Genomic DNA, 21,067 nt, shown 5'->3' on the forward strand with positions numbered 1-21,067 from the left:
TACTATGTTGTTGTTTTTCAGGTACATCTTTGTAGGTGAAAGGCAAAGATAAGCTTGTGTGATGATGTTTCAGTGATCACACTTTTTGGATCATGGTCTTCCGCAATGAATCATGTGGACTATGATATAGATCCTAGTTTTATTTAGGCACCTGTGTATATCATGCGTCATTTATGTATATTATTTCTTTTGGACATGTATATATAATATTATCGATAGGCTTTTATGTGTATTCATTACCAATTACACTATATATAATATATTTTCTAGATGTATATTATATATGGGTGTTACAATTGGTATCAGAGCAGATCGATTCTTAATTCATCCATGAAACATCACAAGTGAATTAAATTTTACCTCATATGTCTAATTGTCATCGTTGTCCTCGATGTCATGTATTATAGTATTAAGCATGGTCAACTTAATTATATATGATGAAACTTAGGAACATGACTGACTGACACAGAGGTCCCCGAAGGCCCAGAAATCAGAATATGGAGTTGGAACCAATAATTAAGGATAATGGGGCTCAATGGTGGTCTCAGTTCATGTAGTTCATACAGCATGTGATGCAATAAACAAATGGTGGTTCCCAACCACAAGTTGTTACAGGTGATAATTTCCAAGATTTCTTCCGGATGAATCCTTCTGAGTTTCAAGGTAGTCTTGAACTTTATAGTGAAGAGAACAAGTTAGTTTTCACTTTGCAGATGATGAAAGGTTCCACATCGAGATGGTGGGATAATGTTTCGACCCTCATGACCAACCAAGAGATTCCAAGAGATTGGGAACAATTTAAGACCAACTTCTTGGATATGTATTTCTTTAGTAGCTTGAGAACTCATAAGGAGTTCGAGTTTCAATAGCTCAAACAAGGTAGTATGTCAGTGACTAATTTTTCCGAGAAGTTTGAGAACATGGTTGTCTACTCCAGGAAAGTTGTGTATGCTCCAGATGAGAAATGGAAAGTGAACCAATTTATGTTTGGATTAAGAGATGAGATTGCTCACAATGTCTCTCAGAAAGAGTTTACTACTTATGATGAATTGTTGAGGTAATGTTATGTTGTTGAATATGGCTTGAAAATAGTTCGAGATGAAGGAAATTGGTATAGGTTTGGTCAGAAAGACCAAGGAAGACTAAGTTATCAGTTTAAGCCTAAGTCTCAATCCTTCAAGGGGAAGCAGGGACATAATGTAAGACATGTCCAACCTCCTAAGTGCCAACTATGTAGGAAGCTTCATTTTGGAAAGTGTGGGTTCAAAGGGATTATGTTTTATCAGTGTTAAGAAAATGGTCACGTATCTCATGATTATCCTCAGAGAAGAATTAAGGTGCAAGTAAAGAGTATCGGTCAAGTCTATAGCTTGGACGTTAGGAAGGCCAAGGGTGATAATAATCTGATCGCGGGTACGTGTCACTTGAATAACCATCCTTGCTTTGTATTGTTTGATTGTGGAGCATCACACCCTTTTATATCGACTCTATGTGTGAAACGTCTTGGATTAGAAGTAATTTCGTTATCTCTTCCAATGATGGTTTCTACCGCTACATATAGTAGTGTTGAGACACAATCGCAGTGTGAAAATTGTTCATTATTTGTGAATGGTCAAGTTTTCCAAATTGATCTTATATGTTTACCGCTTAAGAAGAATGATTTAGTGTTGGGTATGGATTGGCTATCTGCCAATTTTATGTACATTGGCTATAGGGAAAAAGTAATATTCATTCCAACTGATGGAGTCACTTTCGATGATGTGATAACCATTCTTCTAAGGGGTACTTATTAGCATGATCAATCTTTTGTTCAAGTGTGAAAAGTCTACTCTCTTGATTCTCACCAAGGAATCAAGAAAAGGTGTGAATGTTGCGCCAACTACTATAGTTTGTGAATTTCCATAAGTTTTTCCCAAGGACGTCATTTCTCTTCCTCTAGAGAAAGAAGTGGAGTTCTCTATTGATCTTGTGCCCGAACTGCCCCAATCTCTGTTGCTCCTTATCACGCGTCTCTAGTTAAACTAAGAGAGATGAAGAATCATATTTATTGGATAAAAATTTTGTTTGTTCGAGTGTTTTGTCATGGGGAACCCCAATGTTACAGTGAAGAAGAAAGATGGAGGAATGCATATGTGCATTGATTACCATCAGTTGAATAAGGTTATCGTCAAAAACTAAGTATCCCTTACCTAGGATAGATGATATTCTATATCAATTAGAAGGAGCCTGTATGTTCTCGAAGATTGATTTATGTCCAGGTTACCATTAGCTCTGAGTTAAGAGTTATGACACCCCAAAGACTGCATTTAGAATCCAATATGGCCATTAAGAAATCCTTGTGATGACGTTCAGAGTGACAAATGAACGTGATATTTTTATCGTTTATATGAATCAGATATTCCAACCTTACTTGGATCCTTTTGTAGTGATATTCATTAATGATATCCTTATATACTCCCATACTCAACGGGAGCATGAGGAATAATTATGGATTGTCTTATTGGTGCTACAAGAGAAGTAACTCTTTTTAAAACTTAGTAAGTGTGGGTTTTGGATTATCAAAGTGAAGTTTCTTGGTCATGTTATATTGTAGGGAGGAGTTGTAGTAGATCAATCTAAGATTGAAGCAGTTATCGATTGGGCAAGATCGAAGAATGCATTGGAAGTCAGAAGTTTCTTAGGATTGGTGGGTTATTATAGAAAGTTTATCCAAGTGTTCTTGCATATAGCCTTACCCATGACACGACTTACTCAGAAGGAGATTCCTTTCTGATGGGATTCAAAGTGTGAATAAAATTTCTCCAAAATAAAGGAAAAGTTGACTACCGCACCTATGTTGATAATTCTGATCCTACAAAAGAACTGTTTTATGATGCCTCAAAGAAAGGGTTATGTGGAGTTTTGATGCAAGATAGCCAAGTGACGGCATATGCGTCTCGATATTTGAAAACACATGAAGAGAACTATCTGACGCATGACCTTTAATTAGTGGTTGTTGCGTGTTACCTTGAAGGTGTGGTTCCATTATTTGTATGGAGTGCATTTCAAGATGTTTAGCAACCACAAGAGTTTGAATACCATTTTGACTAGAAAGAATTAAACATGCGTCAGAGAAGATGGATGGAGTACTTGAAATATTTTGACCTTGAATTAAAGTATCATCCGGGTAAAGCGAATAAGGTGGCAGATGCATTAAGTTGGAAAGAAATACATAAGGCTGAGTTGATGGTATTAGAATATGATCTATTGGAAAAATTCAGGAATCTTAATCTTCAATTCCATGGACTCATAATGGTGTGATGATGGGAAATTTTGGATGTTACTTCGGGTTTGAGGGAAAGGAGTCGACAAAGTCAACTATTGGATTATGAGTTGTAAGCAAGGACAAACCAACCAGATTTTTCTCAGACTTAGAATGAAGTACTTGTGTTTAATCGAAAAGTATGTGTTCCGAAGGATGGGGAATTGAGAAGGACGATCCTAGAAGCGGCACACAAAAGTATGTTTACCATTCATCCAGGTTCGTCAAAGATGTACCAAAACCTGAAGAAGGATTATAGGTGGTTGGCATGAAGATAAGTATTATAGTGTATTTAGCCAAATTTGTAGTATGCCAACAAGTAAAGATTGAGCATTAAATACTAGGTGTACTATTGGAACAATTAGAAGTTCCGGTGTGGAAATATGATAGTATTTATTGTTGGTGTAAGCCCTAGAGGCCAATACTTTTGGTACTTGTATAGAATTATTTATTAATAATAAAAGGTTTTTTCTTTATTATGTTTGTTTAATAAAGTCCCTAGAATAGCTAGTCTGTTTAATGTATCAAAATCATGAGATCCCATTAAACATAAGGACACTATTCTTAAAGTATCTGTAGTCGAGCTTTGTTGTAAAGTGGGATAACATTAAAGCATTAAGACTATTATGTATATAGACTGATGATCACATCTCATGGATCATGGATAAGGAGTTATCAAGTCTTAAACATAGGTATGAATATTAAGAGTAATATTTATACTGGATTGACCCACTATGAGAATACTATATAAAATGTTATGCAAGGTGTCATAAGTTATTCTCATGGTGATAGTGGTGTATACCACCCTTCGACCTGAAACCACTATGGAACCTATATGTATAGTCGAATGCCTTATTGTTGATCAAACATTGTCCGTAACTATATGACTATAAAGACAGTTGATGGGCACTCCACGAAGCATGCTGAGGTGAGTGACCTAGATGGAATTTTCCCATCCTACGTAACAGGATAAATGTCTAAGGGTCCAATATTGAACTAGACATAAGGGCCTATGCCTTGTGTTCAATATAGACATAAGGGCAAAAGGATAATTGTACACATAAGTATTATCATAAAAGGATTTGTCAAATCACATGACATTTTCGTGTCTTAGGTAGCAGTGATGTGTTGCTAGATATCACTCACTGTTTATTATGTTAAATACGTGATTTAGTATAATTACCAATGTCGCAAGAACCTACAGGGTCACACACAAAAGGACGGATTGATGAGAGATAGAGTAAATAAGAAACACCGTAAGGTACGATGCACTTAAGGGAATTGTAGGACATCGTAAGATACGATGCACTTAAGTAGAATACGAAATATGGTAAGGTACCACACGCTTAAGTGATTTTGGTATAGCATAAGATATGGGCCACATACACTTAAGTGGGCTTTTTAGCTTGGATCTTCCTTTCCTATGCACATTATGCCAAGCATGTACAATCTTCTGCTTCAAATGTTGGGGATCTTTACCCTCTTGATAGAAAAGACCTTCTAACAAAGTGTTATTAGGTTTGTCTCTCAAGGGGAACTCAAGTTGATGACGAGCCAAAGCATGGTTATAGTTAATTCCTCATTGTATACCAATGAGAGTCACATGAGAAAATTCACCACAACTATCAATAATAATCAAACCGCTCAAAGAAGGATCATACCAAACTATATCATCATTAGTGAGAGACATAAGTCTCTGAGACCATCGTAGACATTATTTGTTCTCCACAAAAGCAGGTGTCTGAGGCAAGTGCAAAATAAACCACATGTACAGAAGAGGAATGTAGCAGGCAATCATTCCACCATCTTTAGAATTCCTTAGATGCAAAGAGAAGTACATATCACCCAATAGAGTAGGCACAAGATTTCCAATCAAGAAAAGTCTAATGACGTTAACATCAATAAAACCGTCAATGTTAGGGAACAAAGCTAATCCATAGATGAGCAACACAAAGATAGCTTCAAACGCGTCCACACTACCGGCTTGAACAAAAGTAGTAGCTTCCTTGATGAGGAAATTAGATGGCAACCCAAACAATCCTCATTTCTTCACCCAATGAGCCTCTATCTCAGACTTCTTCAAGTGAAGAGCTTCAGCAACAAGATTAGATCGGGGAATCTCCTCCAATCCACTAAAAGGCACCCTACTAGAAATAGGTATTCCCAAGAGATGAGAATACTCCTCCAATGTAGGCACAAGCTGATAATCTGGGAAAGTGAAGCAACGGTAAAGAGGATCATAGACCTGTACTAGCACACTCAAAAGTCCTTCAACCACATCAGTAGACAAGATAGACAAAAGCTTCCCATGATGTTGTTTGAAGTCCAATGGATCTAATACAAAGGATGTTAGATTCCTTAACTCTTTCAAGTCGGGACATCTGAAACCATACTTCTTAGTGTTCCTTCGTCCACAATCCATGTCTGAAAACATTTGCAAATAATACCTCAGTCCCTTGAAATTTTCGTGTGATGAATGTTATGATGCGCATGAATGCATGAATGCAACAATCACAAATAAGGGAATCACACACAAGGCGAACAAACAAGGGTCAATGGATGAATCAAGTCATTGTCAAGATCAATCATCCATTTTGGTGGATTATGGTTTACACCTTATCAACACCCAAGTTCCATTGACATTGACAAGACTTGACTGGATCAACCAAGAATCAAGGGTTTGTGGTAAGTCACGAGCATGGAGTCCGGGTAAGAACCATCCCAAAGGAGTGAACTAAGGATAAAACATGTAGATCATGTTCTAGAAATTTCCCAGAGTCTTAATTCCATCTATCAGATATTAAAGGTTAAGATGACTGACTCATCGACCCATAATATTCTCAAGAGAAACTTGTTTGAGTGTAGTATCGCGTAACAACTGTTATCAAGTCTACACTTGAACAGTTTCCGCACTACGTCCTAAATAGGCCAAAAGGGGGTAAATCTTCTACGGTCCTTAGCTTCTCGGACCCAAATTAGAGATAGTAATGCCTAACCACAAATACTTGTGTGACATTTCCAAATCCAAAAGGGTCTCCACTGAGCAGATGGATCTCAAGCCAACTTGTTAAGGATTACTCCACACAAGTCGAACATGACTATACCATCCTCCTATCTTAATTGCACTCAAGTTCGGGTTAGAACTTATCTCACCACTCAGAGATCACCAAGCACAACAAGCAAATTATATCATACAAACAAATATACATACATCACATATATACAATTATATACACACAAAAAAGTAGGCTAAACCCACTGGAGACTACTCCCTAGCAGAGTCTCCACTTAATTTTTGTAGCGGTAAATTCATGATTATCAAGCTATGGACAAGCTAGACATCAATAAAACCAGAGTCGCCACCGCACTTTTATTGTTTCCAAGGGAAAAGGGAAAAGTACGAACAAAACCCAAAAGTAAGAATTTTTCAAATCAAAACTAATAAAATGTCAGAGAGTACAGGTAAGGGGGTTGGTTACACAGAGGGAAGGTGTTAGCATCCAAAATGTCCTAGGTACTCCTAGGGAGCCCTTTTCTGTGTGCATATGTATTTTGTACAAAGTGATGTTTACGAACAAATAAAGTGGGGAGATGAGAAAATAATTCATTAATTATATTTTTGGGTTTGACAAGACCGTCGAACTTGTGCCTACGTACCAACATAAAAATGAGGGATCAAAACCTCGTAGTTCGTGATACAAATTTCAAAGTGGATGCATTATTTTTAACAAAAATTAAGTTTGAAAGGCACAAAGGCCTAAAAATGGTTTGAATGAGTTAGTTCTTTTTTTGGTTTTTTTGAAAGTTTAAGTCAAGTCTATTTACAAGTTTGATTAAGAAAAGAAATTTGAAAATGCAATGACATAAGGCCAAAGTTTCTAGTTTAAAAAGTGGTCAAAGTTTAGAACAAAACTAGCTCAAACAAAGAAGATTTTTAAAAGGAGGGAGAGATTTTGAAATTAAAGAAACGGGGAGGAGATGAAGAGACTAATCCTATGCACAAAATTAAAAGTTAAGAGTTAAAAAGATCTGACCAATGGGTAGCAATCCAATAGACAAGAATGTCTTATAGAACCCCAAATTCCCTTGGACATTTAAATCAAGCAACACACAATGCACAATCATGTCAATCTTGAAGAGCAAGGCATCAAATAAAGATAGTCATATCCAAGCTTAGCCACTCCATGATCTTTTTTCAAATTAGCCCATGTAGCAGATGAATTCCACAAGTCACAGGTTCAAAATAACAGCTTCACAATGATCATGTTGCAGATGAACTCAAAGGGGTCTTCAAAGATGTATCAGATGAAGTTTCAAATTGCAAGCACTTGGTTACACAAATGTTGGCATTGGCCAAGTCCTTTAGCATAGGGAGGTTGCCTAGATTCTAAGTCCAATTTGTCAAAGATCAAGTCAATAGAATTTTGGTGTTAATGCATGTTAGAGACACAGTATAATGGACTATGCTCATGAAACATACCACACACAAAAAAGAGTATGCAAAAGAGGTGGCCTAATCTCATTCATACTTATGTTGATTTTTCAATCAACTAGCCTTAGGACTTAGAGATATCATAGGCTAAATGAGATGAATGCGTAAAGAATGGGAAATAAATGAAGAGGGAAGGGAATAAATCAAAACTCAAATTGGTCAAAGGAGAACTTTTACCAAATTAATATCATTCATTCATTTTGGGAGATGGAATGTACATTCCATCAATCCCCTAAATCCAATGATATTAACTTAACAAAGTCAAATTAACCTTGACTAAGGCCCAACAACATAAGTCAAACTTACACAAATCATCACAAGAGGTCAACACAATTATTTGGCATTTATTCAAATTAAAAATACTAAAATAAGGCATTTAAATTAAATATGGTTTGTCAAATTCCTAAAACCTCATCAAAACACCAAAGAAATGGCCATGCGATTTATCATAGGTCAAACAAGGTCAAAGGACCTTGGAGAAAAAATTTCAGAATTTTTAAAGACTTAAAAGTATTTTTAAACAATTAAAAATAATCATAAAATCAATTAAATCATGAAAAATATTAAAAATGATCCAAAAAATAATTTTAATTCAAAATATGAAAGAGGAATTTATTTAAATTTTCTTGGTGAAACTCTCATATTTTTTAGATCCACATTAAAATTAATATGAATTAATGAAAATAAATTAAATTAAATGAAATTCAAATAATCAGAAAAAACATGGACCACTTGATCTCCCCTCATTAATTGAGGTGGTAAATCAAGTGGATCAGCGCGCACATTCCACAGTAGACCTAAGTCAATGCGCTGCAGGGATGGTAATTAAAATCAACGCGTGAGATTAAAACATTTCAAATGAGATCAATGGCTCAGAAACTATCCAGCACACCACCGGCGCTGGACCTCCGATCACCTTCTCAAGCGAGGTCCACCAGACTAGTTCACTCATCACCATCAAGAAAATGAAAAAGGAGGACATGATCTGAAAGAAAAAATGACATAGAGCACGAATCTGACCTCAATTTCAACTAACTCCAAATATATAAAAAGATATGAGGAATTGAATTTTGAGGTGTGTCAACTGAGTTGCTTCGATTTGACCTCTAAGCAACTCAATCTTCTGCCTACATTGGTAGGACTTCAGACAAACAAAGATCCAAGAAAATTAAGTAGAATTGAATGTGAATCGAAGAGATGAAGTTTTCTGAAATTTACCTTCAATGCTGTGCAGAACTTAATGTTGCTTGCTTCAACCTTGATCTGATCACACTTGAGAAGCTTGCAGGAGATGTTTAGCAATGGTACAAGGCTTTGGATCCTGGAGTTCTTGAATCTCCAAACAGTGAGATTCAAACTCAATTTTCAAGTTAAAAATTCTCAGGTTTTCTTTTGAAATGTGAGGGTTTCAATTAGGGGGCAAAGCTGGCGCACAAGGTGTTTTTGAAATGAGCTCAGAGGCCTTGTATTTATAGCATTTGGGATTGATAATTGCACACTTGAAAAATTGCTAAATTTAGTCATTTTATGCATAAGCTTGCATGGGCGGGTACAAGCCCATGAAGCAATCCATTTTGATCCATATCCAACTGTTCTGAAGTTCAAATGAGGCTTAAGTGGCAAGGCAATGATATGTGGAGTTTTGGACATTTGATTTTCTCCAATGATGCAGCTTTGTTAAGCCATGCGCAAACCTAGCAAACTTCATCCAAAATGTATGAACTTAGGTTCCTTGGAAATCTTAGACCAAGGGGAAAAAGTTTGATGTTGAACACTTTTTCATTTGGAACTTGGATCATGGTGAATTTGGAGGTGTAAGTTTGGAAATTTCAACATATTGAAATTTTTTCTAAGTGTCAAGCCATCTATCTCAATATTCCACCTTGCTTAACTTTTTATGTGAGCTTCAAATGAGAAAAGTGTATTAATCAAAGTTGTATCTATTTCAAAGACCTTCAAAATAGTCACCAATTTCATGGAATTTGGATTTAGAATTTTAGAGTTATACATTTTTGAAGTTTGGAAAAATCACTTGTTCAATGGTATATGTCAAAAATGACCTATAATGTATCCTCATATCACATGCTCATAAAAGTTGAATTAGCTCTCACTCCAAACATAAAAGTTGAAGTAGACATCTTGAATTTGATTGTTCAACTTGGAAATCTTTCATCTCATAAAATTGAGCAATTTATGGCCTTGGGAAGTTGACTTTCAAATTAGGGTTTAGACAAAATGACCTATAATATTTCAACATAGAAAATGATTTTCCAAGCAAAACTAGCTCTAGGTATCAACATGAAAGTTATTTGAAATGTCATTTAGAGTAACTTTACTCTTGAAATCATTTTCATATGGTGAAAATTGTAGGAGATAAGGTCTAAGAAGACCCAGTTTTGATCAGATAAATTCATCTGACCAACCACCATCAACCAACTTACTATCCTTCAATTCTCTTGACTTTCTTGGCTCATGGTAGATCATATATGCATAACATGATGAATTTTTAAGTGTTCCTTAAGGAATTTGATCAATTGGTGAGATAGCTTATTGTAGAAGTTACTTAAGATACCCAGTCAAACTAAGGTTTCCAAGGCAAATCACCTCCACACTCTTGAAGAAAAGTTGATCAATATGACATGTAGGGATCATTGGGACTCATATATGATGCTTATAACCATTTTTGGATCAATCCATGGTTGTGCTCTTTGCCATGAGGGTCTCAAACCCTAGATAGGAACTTGACAAATCAATGGGATCATGCCCTACCTACAAAAGAGTTAGGAAAATACAAAGACATATTTTTGGTATTTTGGTTAGTAAAATGATAATATACAAGTATGATACAATCACATGGTGCTTGGTGATCTCTCCCAAAACAAACCCAATGAAAGGAGGTAAGGAGGATGCCAATGTATGATCCCAATGCTAATGCATATGATGAAATTGCATGAGGGATCTTAGGGTTAAAATTGGGGTCTTACAAACACGGAGGCTTTCGATAGCTCGATTTGGAGCATTAAGACATTATGAATAGAAATCGATTAGCTCAAATAGACTCAAATTGCAAACAATTTAAAAGGAAATAAGGCAAATTATTTTAGGGTTTTAGAAAGGGGAGAAGCTCAACGAAGAAGACAATGATTTCCCTATTCTATGTATATGCTTTTAAATAGAACATTTTATTCATTTTAATGACTAATATAAATAATTAAAATGATTTAAACAATAATTCAAATAATGTCCATGATTTTAATGACGTGGTAGAAATAAAAAAATATGACATCATAGATTCATATGTCAACCGATCAAAAGATAGTGATTTGTCAAAGGGACCACTAAAAAATCACGAACTCTGATAATGAAGGACCCTAAAAATGATTTCTTTAAAATAAAGATTAAAAAATTATTAAAATAGATACAAAGAGAACAAAATTACATTTATACTAATACTATATGTTAAGAATTTAAAAAATAAAAATTTCATATTCAATTAATAAAATAAATTGTATTCAAAATAGTATTTATAATTTACTAAATACAATTTTTTAAAAATATTATATTATATATTTAAGTATTCTTTTATTCAAACAATGGAATTTTAGTAAAAAATTAGAATTATAAAAGAAAAAAAATCTAAATTTAAAGTTGGAAAAATAAGAGATAAATTAATACTTATATTGAAGTGAGACAAAATAAGCGAGATGCAACATGACACACAACATTGATAATCATTGGCCACCGATTTTGATTCGAATTGGCGTTGTGTTGTATATTCCATTGTAACTTGTAAGTAAACAATTCTTCATTTTTTCGCATTTTTCTTTTCCAATTCAATCTTTCTTCTCTTGTTATCACGTTCCCATCACCACCACAACAATCACCTAGTTTTCCCCCAAAAAACGATTTTTTTTACCTTCATTCACAATCCATTGAAATAAATCGCCCCACCAACTTTCACTGTCACCCTTTTTTCCTGGGTCAAGAAAAGTTTCAATTTTTCTTCAGATCTCAGGCTAAAAAATCAACACCCTAAAAAACCCGTTTTTAATTTGTGTAGATGTGAATTTTGAGAAGGGAAAATTCGAACAATGTTTGGTGCTGTTCAGTTGGGGTTATTTGCAGCATGTGTTGTGTTGTTTGTTCCAATGGGTATGGCTGGTTGGCACTTGAGTCGTAACAAAGTTCTCTTTTTTAGTGGTGCACTTTTTATTACTCTTGCTGTTGGTGTTCATCTAACTCCTTATTTCCCTTCTGTTTCTGATTTCATTACATCGGTTAAATCATCTTCTGTTGTTGATGATGTTGTTGTTGTTGAAGATCGTGATTCGTGTGTTTCTTTGCTTCATGAGATTGCCTGGGAGGTTAGGCCAAGTAAGGTTTTTGACCCTTTTTTGAATAACAATTCTTTGAACTATGACAAGTTGTGGTCTTGGAGTAGAATGAATTCTGTTGAATCATGTGAGTTTCAGAGGCTTAAGAGAAATGATGTTTTGGATTTGCTTTATGGGTCTTGGGTTATGGTTGCAGGGGATTCACAAGCTAGAATCTTTACACTTTCTTTGTTGAGTTTGGTTTTGGATTCGGAGAGGGTCGAATCGGCTAGGAGTTTTTTGTTTCAGAGGCATAGTGATTATCACATTGTTGTTGATGAGATGGGTTTGAAATTGGATTTTATTTGGGCACCTTATCCTAATAATTTGACTAATGTGGTTATGGAGTTTAAGCAGAAACATTTGTATCCTGATGTTTTGGTCATGGGTTCTGGTTTATGGCACATGCTACACGTTATAAATGCGTCTGATTACGGTGTCTTGTTAAGGTTGTTAAGGAATTCTGTGACATCAATGTTGCCTGTTTCGCCGAAATCCGGCAACAACGAACCTGCGATTGGTTCTGTTCCGTCAGTTAGATCTCCGCATTTGTTTTGGTTAGGCATGCCGACTTTGATAAACTCTATGTTGAATACACAAAAGAAGAGGGAGAGGATGAGTGATGCAATGCAAGGTGAGTATGCGAGGGAGGTGCATAAAAGTAGTATATTGAGGGAGTTCGGTGGTCCATTTCAACTACTTGATATAGGGTCATTGAGTTTGAATTGTGGAATCAAATGTACAGATGATGGAATGCATTATGATGAAGCTGTTTATGAAGCTGAACTTCATGTTATGTTCAATGCATTACTTATAGAATCTCATCAGAAGCTCTAAAGCTTACTGTGCTTGTGTTTCAAAACAAAAATTTCTATAGTTACACCGTGCGTTAAACACGAAGCTGCGCCTTAGAGAGTTAGCTGGTTGTGTGGTGAGATGTCGACAAACATCGAAGCAAGCATTTGCTATATGGCATTGGTTCTTTCTTTGATAATGTGCTTGGCTCCCTCTGGTAAGGGAGATATACACGGTAGGATATGCATAACGATTTTGATTATTAGAAGTTGAGTTTTTCTTTGATCATAGCTTGAAAATTTTCGCCAGGTAGGCTATGGCCTTACATTCAATTAGTTTTAGAGTATTTTTTTATAGCAAATCACATTTGAAATTCTTTTGTTTTCCCCTCTTTTTTGTATTGTTCCTATGTAAGCTAACAGTTCATGTATTATTTTAGTCTCAAAAGTTGGAAACTCGAAATTCTGTACAAACATTGAATACATGCGTTTAACCACACAATTTAATTGGGATTCATTTCTAATTTCTTTAAGTGATTATCCTTTAGGCTAACTTGAATGTAGTTGCATATTGATGTATAACGATTTCTGTTTATTATAGTTTCTTTTTTGGGTATCTTCATGTTTGTGTTATGGTGGAACAGACTAGTTAACTGCTGAGATCAATAAAAGGCTTATGAAGTTTTTCTGTCATGAGTAAAAATAACCTCAGGGCCTAACAGATCCATTCTCGACCTGCAGTTAAAACTTAAAATGTTGCAGGCGAGGGCATACTTTCCGGCCTTGTCCGTTTAGTCCGCGTGCCTAAACGGTCGAGGTGCACATATACCCGGCTCTAATGTAGTACTTTCTAGCAAAACTATTAATTGCTCCCTTATTAGTAGGGATGTTTCAGCCATAACATTGTACTAGAGATGGCAATACTAATTGTACCCTATGTGCTCAAGAAGAATATTGGAGAGTAGCAGCTACCAGCTTGTGATATTCATAATGGAGAAAAAGTATTTAGCTTGTTAAGGTGTTCTGAGATAAATACACTTACTGTTATTATATTTCTCTTTTGGATGGGCAATTAAGAGTTAAGACCCTGTCATCCCTTTGCTACTTGAATTTCATTAGCACCAAGAAATTCGACAAAGGAGTTAGATGAAATTTTTGCAAACACAAGGCAAGGTAAAAATGCATTTTGTTCAAAGATTTTGGAAGAAGAAACAACTGGACTAATAAAATTTGACAAGTTGAAGGAGTTAGACCAGAGGCAGATTCAAATTGCAAACTAAAATAACTGTTGGTCTTATCTAAAAACGCCAAGGACACGTGGATATCAATCGAAAGTTAGTTAAGCATGCAAAGATGATGTGTCGGGATATTTGAACGTTGGAAGAGCGTTAGTTATGTAGCATTATAAAAAATTATTGTAAATTTCAATATACACTAAAAGTATCTATATGCAAGTGAGAAACGAATTTTTCTGAAGAAATATACTTGCCTATAGGGGTGTTCAAAACCAAACCAACCCAATAGAAAACCGCAAACCAAACCAAACCAAACCGAAACCGCAAAAAACCGCATTTGGTTCGGATTCGTTTGGGTCATTTTTTAATAAAACCGCATGGTTTGGTTTGGTTTGCGGTTTGTATTTTGCAAACCGAACTAAACCAAACCAAACCGCATTATGTTACAACCCAAAGTTCACTTATCCCACATCCAACCCAAACCTCAAACCTATTATGCCTTAACCTTACAATTACAAACAATTTTCTCTTAATCACACTTAAGGTTTCAATTTCAACCTTATTAAATCTCTCATAGTAGTATCACGCATTCTTCTCATCTTCTTTTCCATGTAGGTCTCGCCTATTCTACTCTAATAAGTCCTCTATTATGTTCTCTCTTTTTTATCTTTTATGTTACTATTTTCTCTTCCAATTACGTTTTTATTGCACTTTTCTTCTCAATCTCGCATCATTTATGTTCTTTTTTTCATCTTCTCTAATCTCTCATCTCATATGTTTTTTTTTATGTTTTATTATAATGTCTTTGATATTATTTTATGCTACTATTTATATTTGTCTTTTATTCCACTTTTGTCTAATCTGATTTTTTGTATATTGAATGAAACGTTTTTGTCTAAATATGATGAATTTTGATGTTATTTAGTAATGTATGAATGACTAAACACAAAGTTATATCGTTATTTATAGGAGTATATATGGCTCAATAAAAATATTATAAAAAACCGAACCAACCCAAACCGCATTGATTTGGTTTGGTTTGGTTTGGTTTTATTTCTAAAAGTCAACCGAACCAAACCAAACCGCATGCTTTTTTCTCTTGCGGTTCGGGTGATTTTTATCGCAAAAACCGCCCAAACCGCACCGCGAACACCCCTACTTGCCTATCACTTTTCATTTATGCAAATAAAGTTGTGTTTCATTTAATTTACTTTACCTTTACTTGTCTTATTTATTCAAATAACTAATTTTTATCCGGTCGAAATCAGTTGTGCACTCACTTTCAAAACTTAATTATTTTTCTAAGCCATATGCAAATAACCCAACAACATTAAATATACACTTTCTTTTCCCAGAAACTTAGCACTAACTTGCCACAAGATTTACTAGTTTGGTCATTTGAGTAATAAACTTAAAACTAAGTGATTGCTTATCAAAAACACCGGTGAACAAATTGGCACGTTCAATGGGATCTGTTTGTGTAATTTTTGGAGTTATTTCTTTAAAAAATGTTTGCATTTTTGTTTGTTTTGGTGTGATTTTTTCTTGCATTTAATAATGTTGTCTACATCTGAATTTATATGCACTTGAGGAGTGGTAAAACTTTAGTCGAAATGATTCGTCCTAAGAATACGTTACTTCTCCAAAACAATGTTCCAGATATTGAATAACCTATCTCATCGACAGTTGAAATGACAAAGAATACAAATCTCATAGGAACTAGTGAACATATTCTCAACCCAGTAGTGAGTGCAACGTCGATGTCACAGAGAATACAAATCCCATAGGAACTAGTGAACATATTCTCAACCAGTAGTGAGTGCAACGTCGATGTCAGGAATAATGATTTATTTGTCCGTCGCAACAAGTATTTCAACGACTCCCAGGCCTACGCCTACACACGCTCCTTTCATAAATCCTAAACCTTTTTATATGCCAAGATTCACAATGTCACTGGTGTCGAAAGATTTCCCTTATGGTATGTCAACTGCAATGATGACAGGATTACATAGCAACGCTTAGACATATGTAGATAATAATGCAACAATAGTGTCTCCTAAATAGTTTTTCCCATATTTGAAATTACACCGTTGAAACCATATCTTTCCAAAGTGGTTGCTGATATTTTTTTCCTTTTCCCACTTTAGATCTATGAAGGTTACAAAACTATATAAGATTAAGACCATGAAACAAAAATGCAGACTTTTGAAAATTGCAGTTTAGAATGTTTTTCCAGTAGGGATTTCACAAAGATTGCATGACAGCCTAACAATATGTATCAAATGCTTGGTGATGAAATTGGTGTGCTGAGAGTATTATTTGAATGTAATGTAGGGAGGATCCAGACAAAAGAATGAAATGAATCATGTTAAGGTAAATGCATCAGAGAGATTTGAGCATACAAAAGCATATGAATGGTCATCACACATGCTTGTTAGTTGCTAGCTTATTATATTATTGATTCATTTTTCTTAGATTTTTATTTGCTGTTATACTAGGGACTATTCTTTGGCCAATGCTATAATGTTAGATTGATATAGCTTATGATCAGAAAACATCATATCATAAAATAATACTAAATTTAACATTTTTAATTATAGTGTTTTCCATTACATTTTATCAAATATTTTTTTTCTTCATGTCTTCTTTATCTTCATAAGTGAAAAGTGAGCAATGACTTCATTCAACATTTTCTTATTTTAATGTAATATCTTTTTTTTAAAATCCTTAATAATCCAAACTTATCATTATTTCTAATGACATTTTAACGAATGATTTAAGATATAAATGAACTCTCTCGTGCAAACGAATAAATCTTTTACTAGTTTGACATAACATATAAACCATTTTCAATAAACCATTTGTTCCTTTTATTGGGTTGAATTAGCATTTTCAATCACTGTTATTAAAGTGTGCTTTATTTTAAGAAGAGATAGTGAAATCTTTTGAATGACTATTTCAAATTTGACTAGAGGCTGTAAGTGAAAAAAATATCGTGTCAATAATATCATATTATTTAGAAATGAAAACCACAATAGCCAAGGTATTTCCAAATACCCGTCACCGATTATGCTTGTTGCACATCTTTAAAAAGTTTCTTGAAAAAGTCAATTGTGATTTGTGATAAGTACATAAACTACTGAAAAATCATATTCAATTCAAATCACTCCTTCACTTAACCAAGAAGTAATTACGAAAACTCCTATTTTTTTTCCTCATATTTAGACTTATTAGATCGTTAATTTATCATCGTTTTAAAAGGGTTAAGGAGAAATACATTTGAAGTGAAAAAACATAGGATCATGACCAACCCGCTAGGTTGATTTTCCTCTATTAGCTGATTCGAGGCAGTGGCAAAACCATGAAAACAATACAATTTTGTTAATCGAATGATGCTTCAATTATCATATGTAAGGTGACCAAACAAGTTTGTTAGCATCAAAGGCAACCAATCCATCAATTGATCAATCCTTCGGTTATTCGATTGAGACCAAAAGTGAATTCTATTCTATAAATAGATCATTGGTGCATCATTTGAGAGAATCTTACATTTTTCCACACTAGTATATCAATCTTAGCATATAGAGACATATTATGTATGGTTTTCATATGTATAGAGTAGTGAATCAATATGAGGTGGATATTGATAGAAGCTCAAAATATCGTCGATGCTATTCCAATTTTTTGTATTGTTATCATGGTAACATGTAGCTAAACTCTCTTATTTTAAGATTAAATATGTATTTAATCATATTTTAATGTATTTCTTTTGATCATGGCATTATATATGTTTTGTTTATTCATTTGTATTGGTGTTTATTCACGTGTTTACTGTTTATTATAGTTTAATCATAAATAACTCGATATTTAGATCTAATCTATATCTAAGATATTCATTTATTAAATACTAAAATCTAGATATATATTTAGATTTAACATTCACAAGTATTATCAATATGTAATGCGATCATATTGGTTAATTGGTTAGGAGATTATTGATTAAGCAATATGATCGATCTTGTGATATTATTCACAGATGAATAATATTCAAAGAGCGGCAGGTGATAATATTGAATGATAGATAAGCTATGTATAAACTAGGGGTGACAATTAGATCCATTAAGAGAAAATTCATCCAATCCATCCATCAAAAAATCCATTCAATACATCCACTACATAAAAATTAAGTTAATGGATTGATCCAATCCATCCATTTATAAGCATGGATTGATCCAATTCATCCAACACATTTTAATGATCCAATAGATTTTTTAATCTATTTTTAAAAAAATAATTTTTTTTCAAATATTAAATTTGTTTTTTTGAAAAATAAAAAATAAATTATTTTTTTCGAAAAAAAATCAATTTTTTTTGAAAAATAAAAATAAATATATTTTTTTCGAAAAAAAATATTATTTTTTTTGAAGATAAAAAAATTGATTTTTTCCAAAAATTTTAAAATATTTTTTTTTGAAAAATACCAAATTTTGATTTTATTTTTGAAAAAATTATTTTTTTACGAATATAAAAAAATTATTTTTTCGAAAATAAAAAAAAACGATTTTTAAATTATTTTTTTCGAAAATACAAAAATATATTATTTTTTTTTGAAAAAAATGATTTTTCTCGAAAAAAACAGATATTGTTTTATTCAAAAATAAATTTTTCAAGAAAATAAGTGATTTTTTTCAAAAAAAAATTGATGGATGGACATTCATCCACTAAAAATATGATAATGGATGAATTGGATAGATTTTATTCTTAATGGATGGATTGGATTGGATATTTTTAAAAAACTTTTAGTGGATTGTTAATGGACTAATGGATTGTTTTGATCCATCCATTAACGATCAAATCCATCCATTTTGCCATCCCTAGTATAAACTATCATTATTGTAATACATTAAAAGAAAGTTAATGCAATTTAATTCCAACCTCTTTCGATAGTTGTGTAGTTATCTCAAAATCAATTTGTAAAACCATTTTCACTTAAAATTATATGTATCAATTAAAGAAAATTGATCACACAGGTCCCATGATACAATATAAAAATATTACTTTTAATACTTTATCAAAATCATGTGGTTGCTAGGGATTGACATTTAGATATTTACAATCATAGACATAATCTTTATTATTTTAAGATAAAATTTCATATTTATTTATATATTTATACGATTTTATCTATTATCCATCATGTTTGTAATACATTTAGTTATATTGCTAAAAAAAATTATGCAGGGAAAAACTCAAAGAGGATGAACTATTGTTTGATTCTTAGATTGAAATGACTCCTCGTAAAAACAAGAGTAAGACAGAAATGCACATTCATCAAACAAACATCAAACATATCCAAATTATTGATGGATACTCATGAGAGGGAAACATACATATTAGAAAAGCACTCACCTAAAGATTAAAGACTCACTCAAACAATTGAGAGAGACACCATATATTTATCCAAAATCTTAAGGTGATAGGTATATGGGTCATCTTACATATAAAATGCTCAACCCCCACTTTTCTAAGCAATGTGAGACTCAGAACTCACACTTGTTTGCGAACACAACTCACATTTATTTCTCAACAATCTCCCCCTCAAGTGTGTCCATCCATTATTCTTCCCCTCAGCGAAAGTTTTTTCATCCACATACGTGTACCGCCGTTGAGAGACACCCTTATCTCGTCATGGACACTTCAACGGAACACGCCGTCTGACCACCATGTCAGGAAGACTTTTGACACAAGAAACTGATCTCTTACTCGAACTAGGCTCTGATACCACTGATGGATCCTTATGAGAGGGAAACATACACATTTGGAAAACACTCACTTAAATGTCAAAGTCTCACCCAAACAAATGAGAGAGACACCACATATTTTCAAAATCTTAATGTGATAGGTGTATGAGTTCTCTTACTTATAAAGTGCTCAAACTCCACTTTTCTAAGCAATGTTGGACTTAGAACTCACACTTGTTTAGAAATACAACTCACATTTATTTCTCAACAATTATAATCAGAGTCATCCTTAAAACACCAAAACTGAATGTCACTCTTAATTAATTTATAAAAATATTTATGGCCAATAAAAATCAAACTAATGCCTCAATAAAGTATTTTGTGTGTGGGACATATCGCAAGACAACTACCGTGCTAACAACGAGTCACTTTCAAAATCTGTCATATTCACATAGGGGTGGAAAAACGGGTCCGCGATCCGTCGGACATGTCAGTTTTCCCCGTATTTTTTACGGGGAGGATCAAGGTTTTAAATATGCACCCTCTAATGTGTCAGGCCCGCTTCGCCTCATTTTTTTTAGGTTATTGCGGACGCGGACATTAACATAATTTTTTCATTTTTATACTTAAAAAGTGTAGTGTATGTGGACCGCCCTGCCCCGACCTCATTTGTTTGTGAGACTTAACAAGATTTTAGGCTCATACCCTTAATTATGTTTGCCCTACTCCGTCTTATTTTTTGTGAGATTTTGCGGGACGTGCATAAATGTTTGTCATCTTTATACCCACATGCTCCAACAAAAAAAGGAAAAAAGAAAGATAATATGTCAAGTTTCTTGACATATCCTTGGTCTAAACCTAAAAGTACTTCTCAATAATATATTAGGTTCACGAGCATTATCAAGATATAACAAATATTAAACATGAGAATAAATATCAATATGATTGAATAACTAAAATGGACATAACGTCATGATCAAGAGTAATACATGTATCTCATAATATAATACAAATTCAACCCCAACAAAAGAAAACTTAACTATTCACGGTGACAATAGTAATATAGAAGGAGTAGAAGTTGAACGACATCAATCAATCTCTCAATCCTATGCTGAAATGCACTTTGACCAA

General features: G+C 33.7%; 1 protein-coding gene across 1 annotated transcript; it reads left to right on the forward strand.

Annotated features, from left to right (window-relative positions):
- Positions 1-11,443: 11,443 nt before the first annotated feature.
- Positions 11,444-13,484, forward strand: LOC127118334 (protein ALTERED XYLOGLUCAN 9). Its single transcript, XM_051048508.1, has 2 exons — positions 11,444-11,582; positions 11,854-13,484. Exon 2 carries the CDS (start codon positions 11,885-11,887, stop codon positions 13,001-13,003), a length of 1,119 nt encoding a protein of 372 aa, XP_050904465.1. The 5' UTR covers positions 11,444-11,582; positions 11,854-11,884; the 3' UTR covers positions 13,004-13,484.
- Positions 13,485-21,067: the final 7,583 nt, after the last annotated feature.

Source organism: Lathyrus oleraceus, chromosome 2 (genome assembly GCF_024323335.1).
Source record: "Lathyrus oleraceus cultivar Zhongwan6 chromosome 2, CAAS_Psat_ZW6_1.0, whole genome shotgun sequence".
In the NCBI taxonomy this organism is placed as follows: Eukaryota; Viridiplantae; Streptophyta; class Magnoliopsida; order Fabales; family Fabaceae; genus Lathyrus; species Lathyrus oleraceus.

Coding starts and splice junctions, on each gene's coding strand:
- LOC127118334 (XM_051048508.1), top strand. CDS start 11,885: ATGTTTGGTGCTGTTCAGTTGGGGTTATTTGCAGCATGTGTTGTGTTG.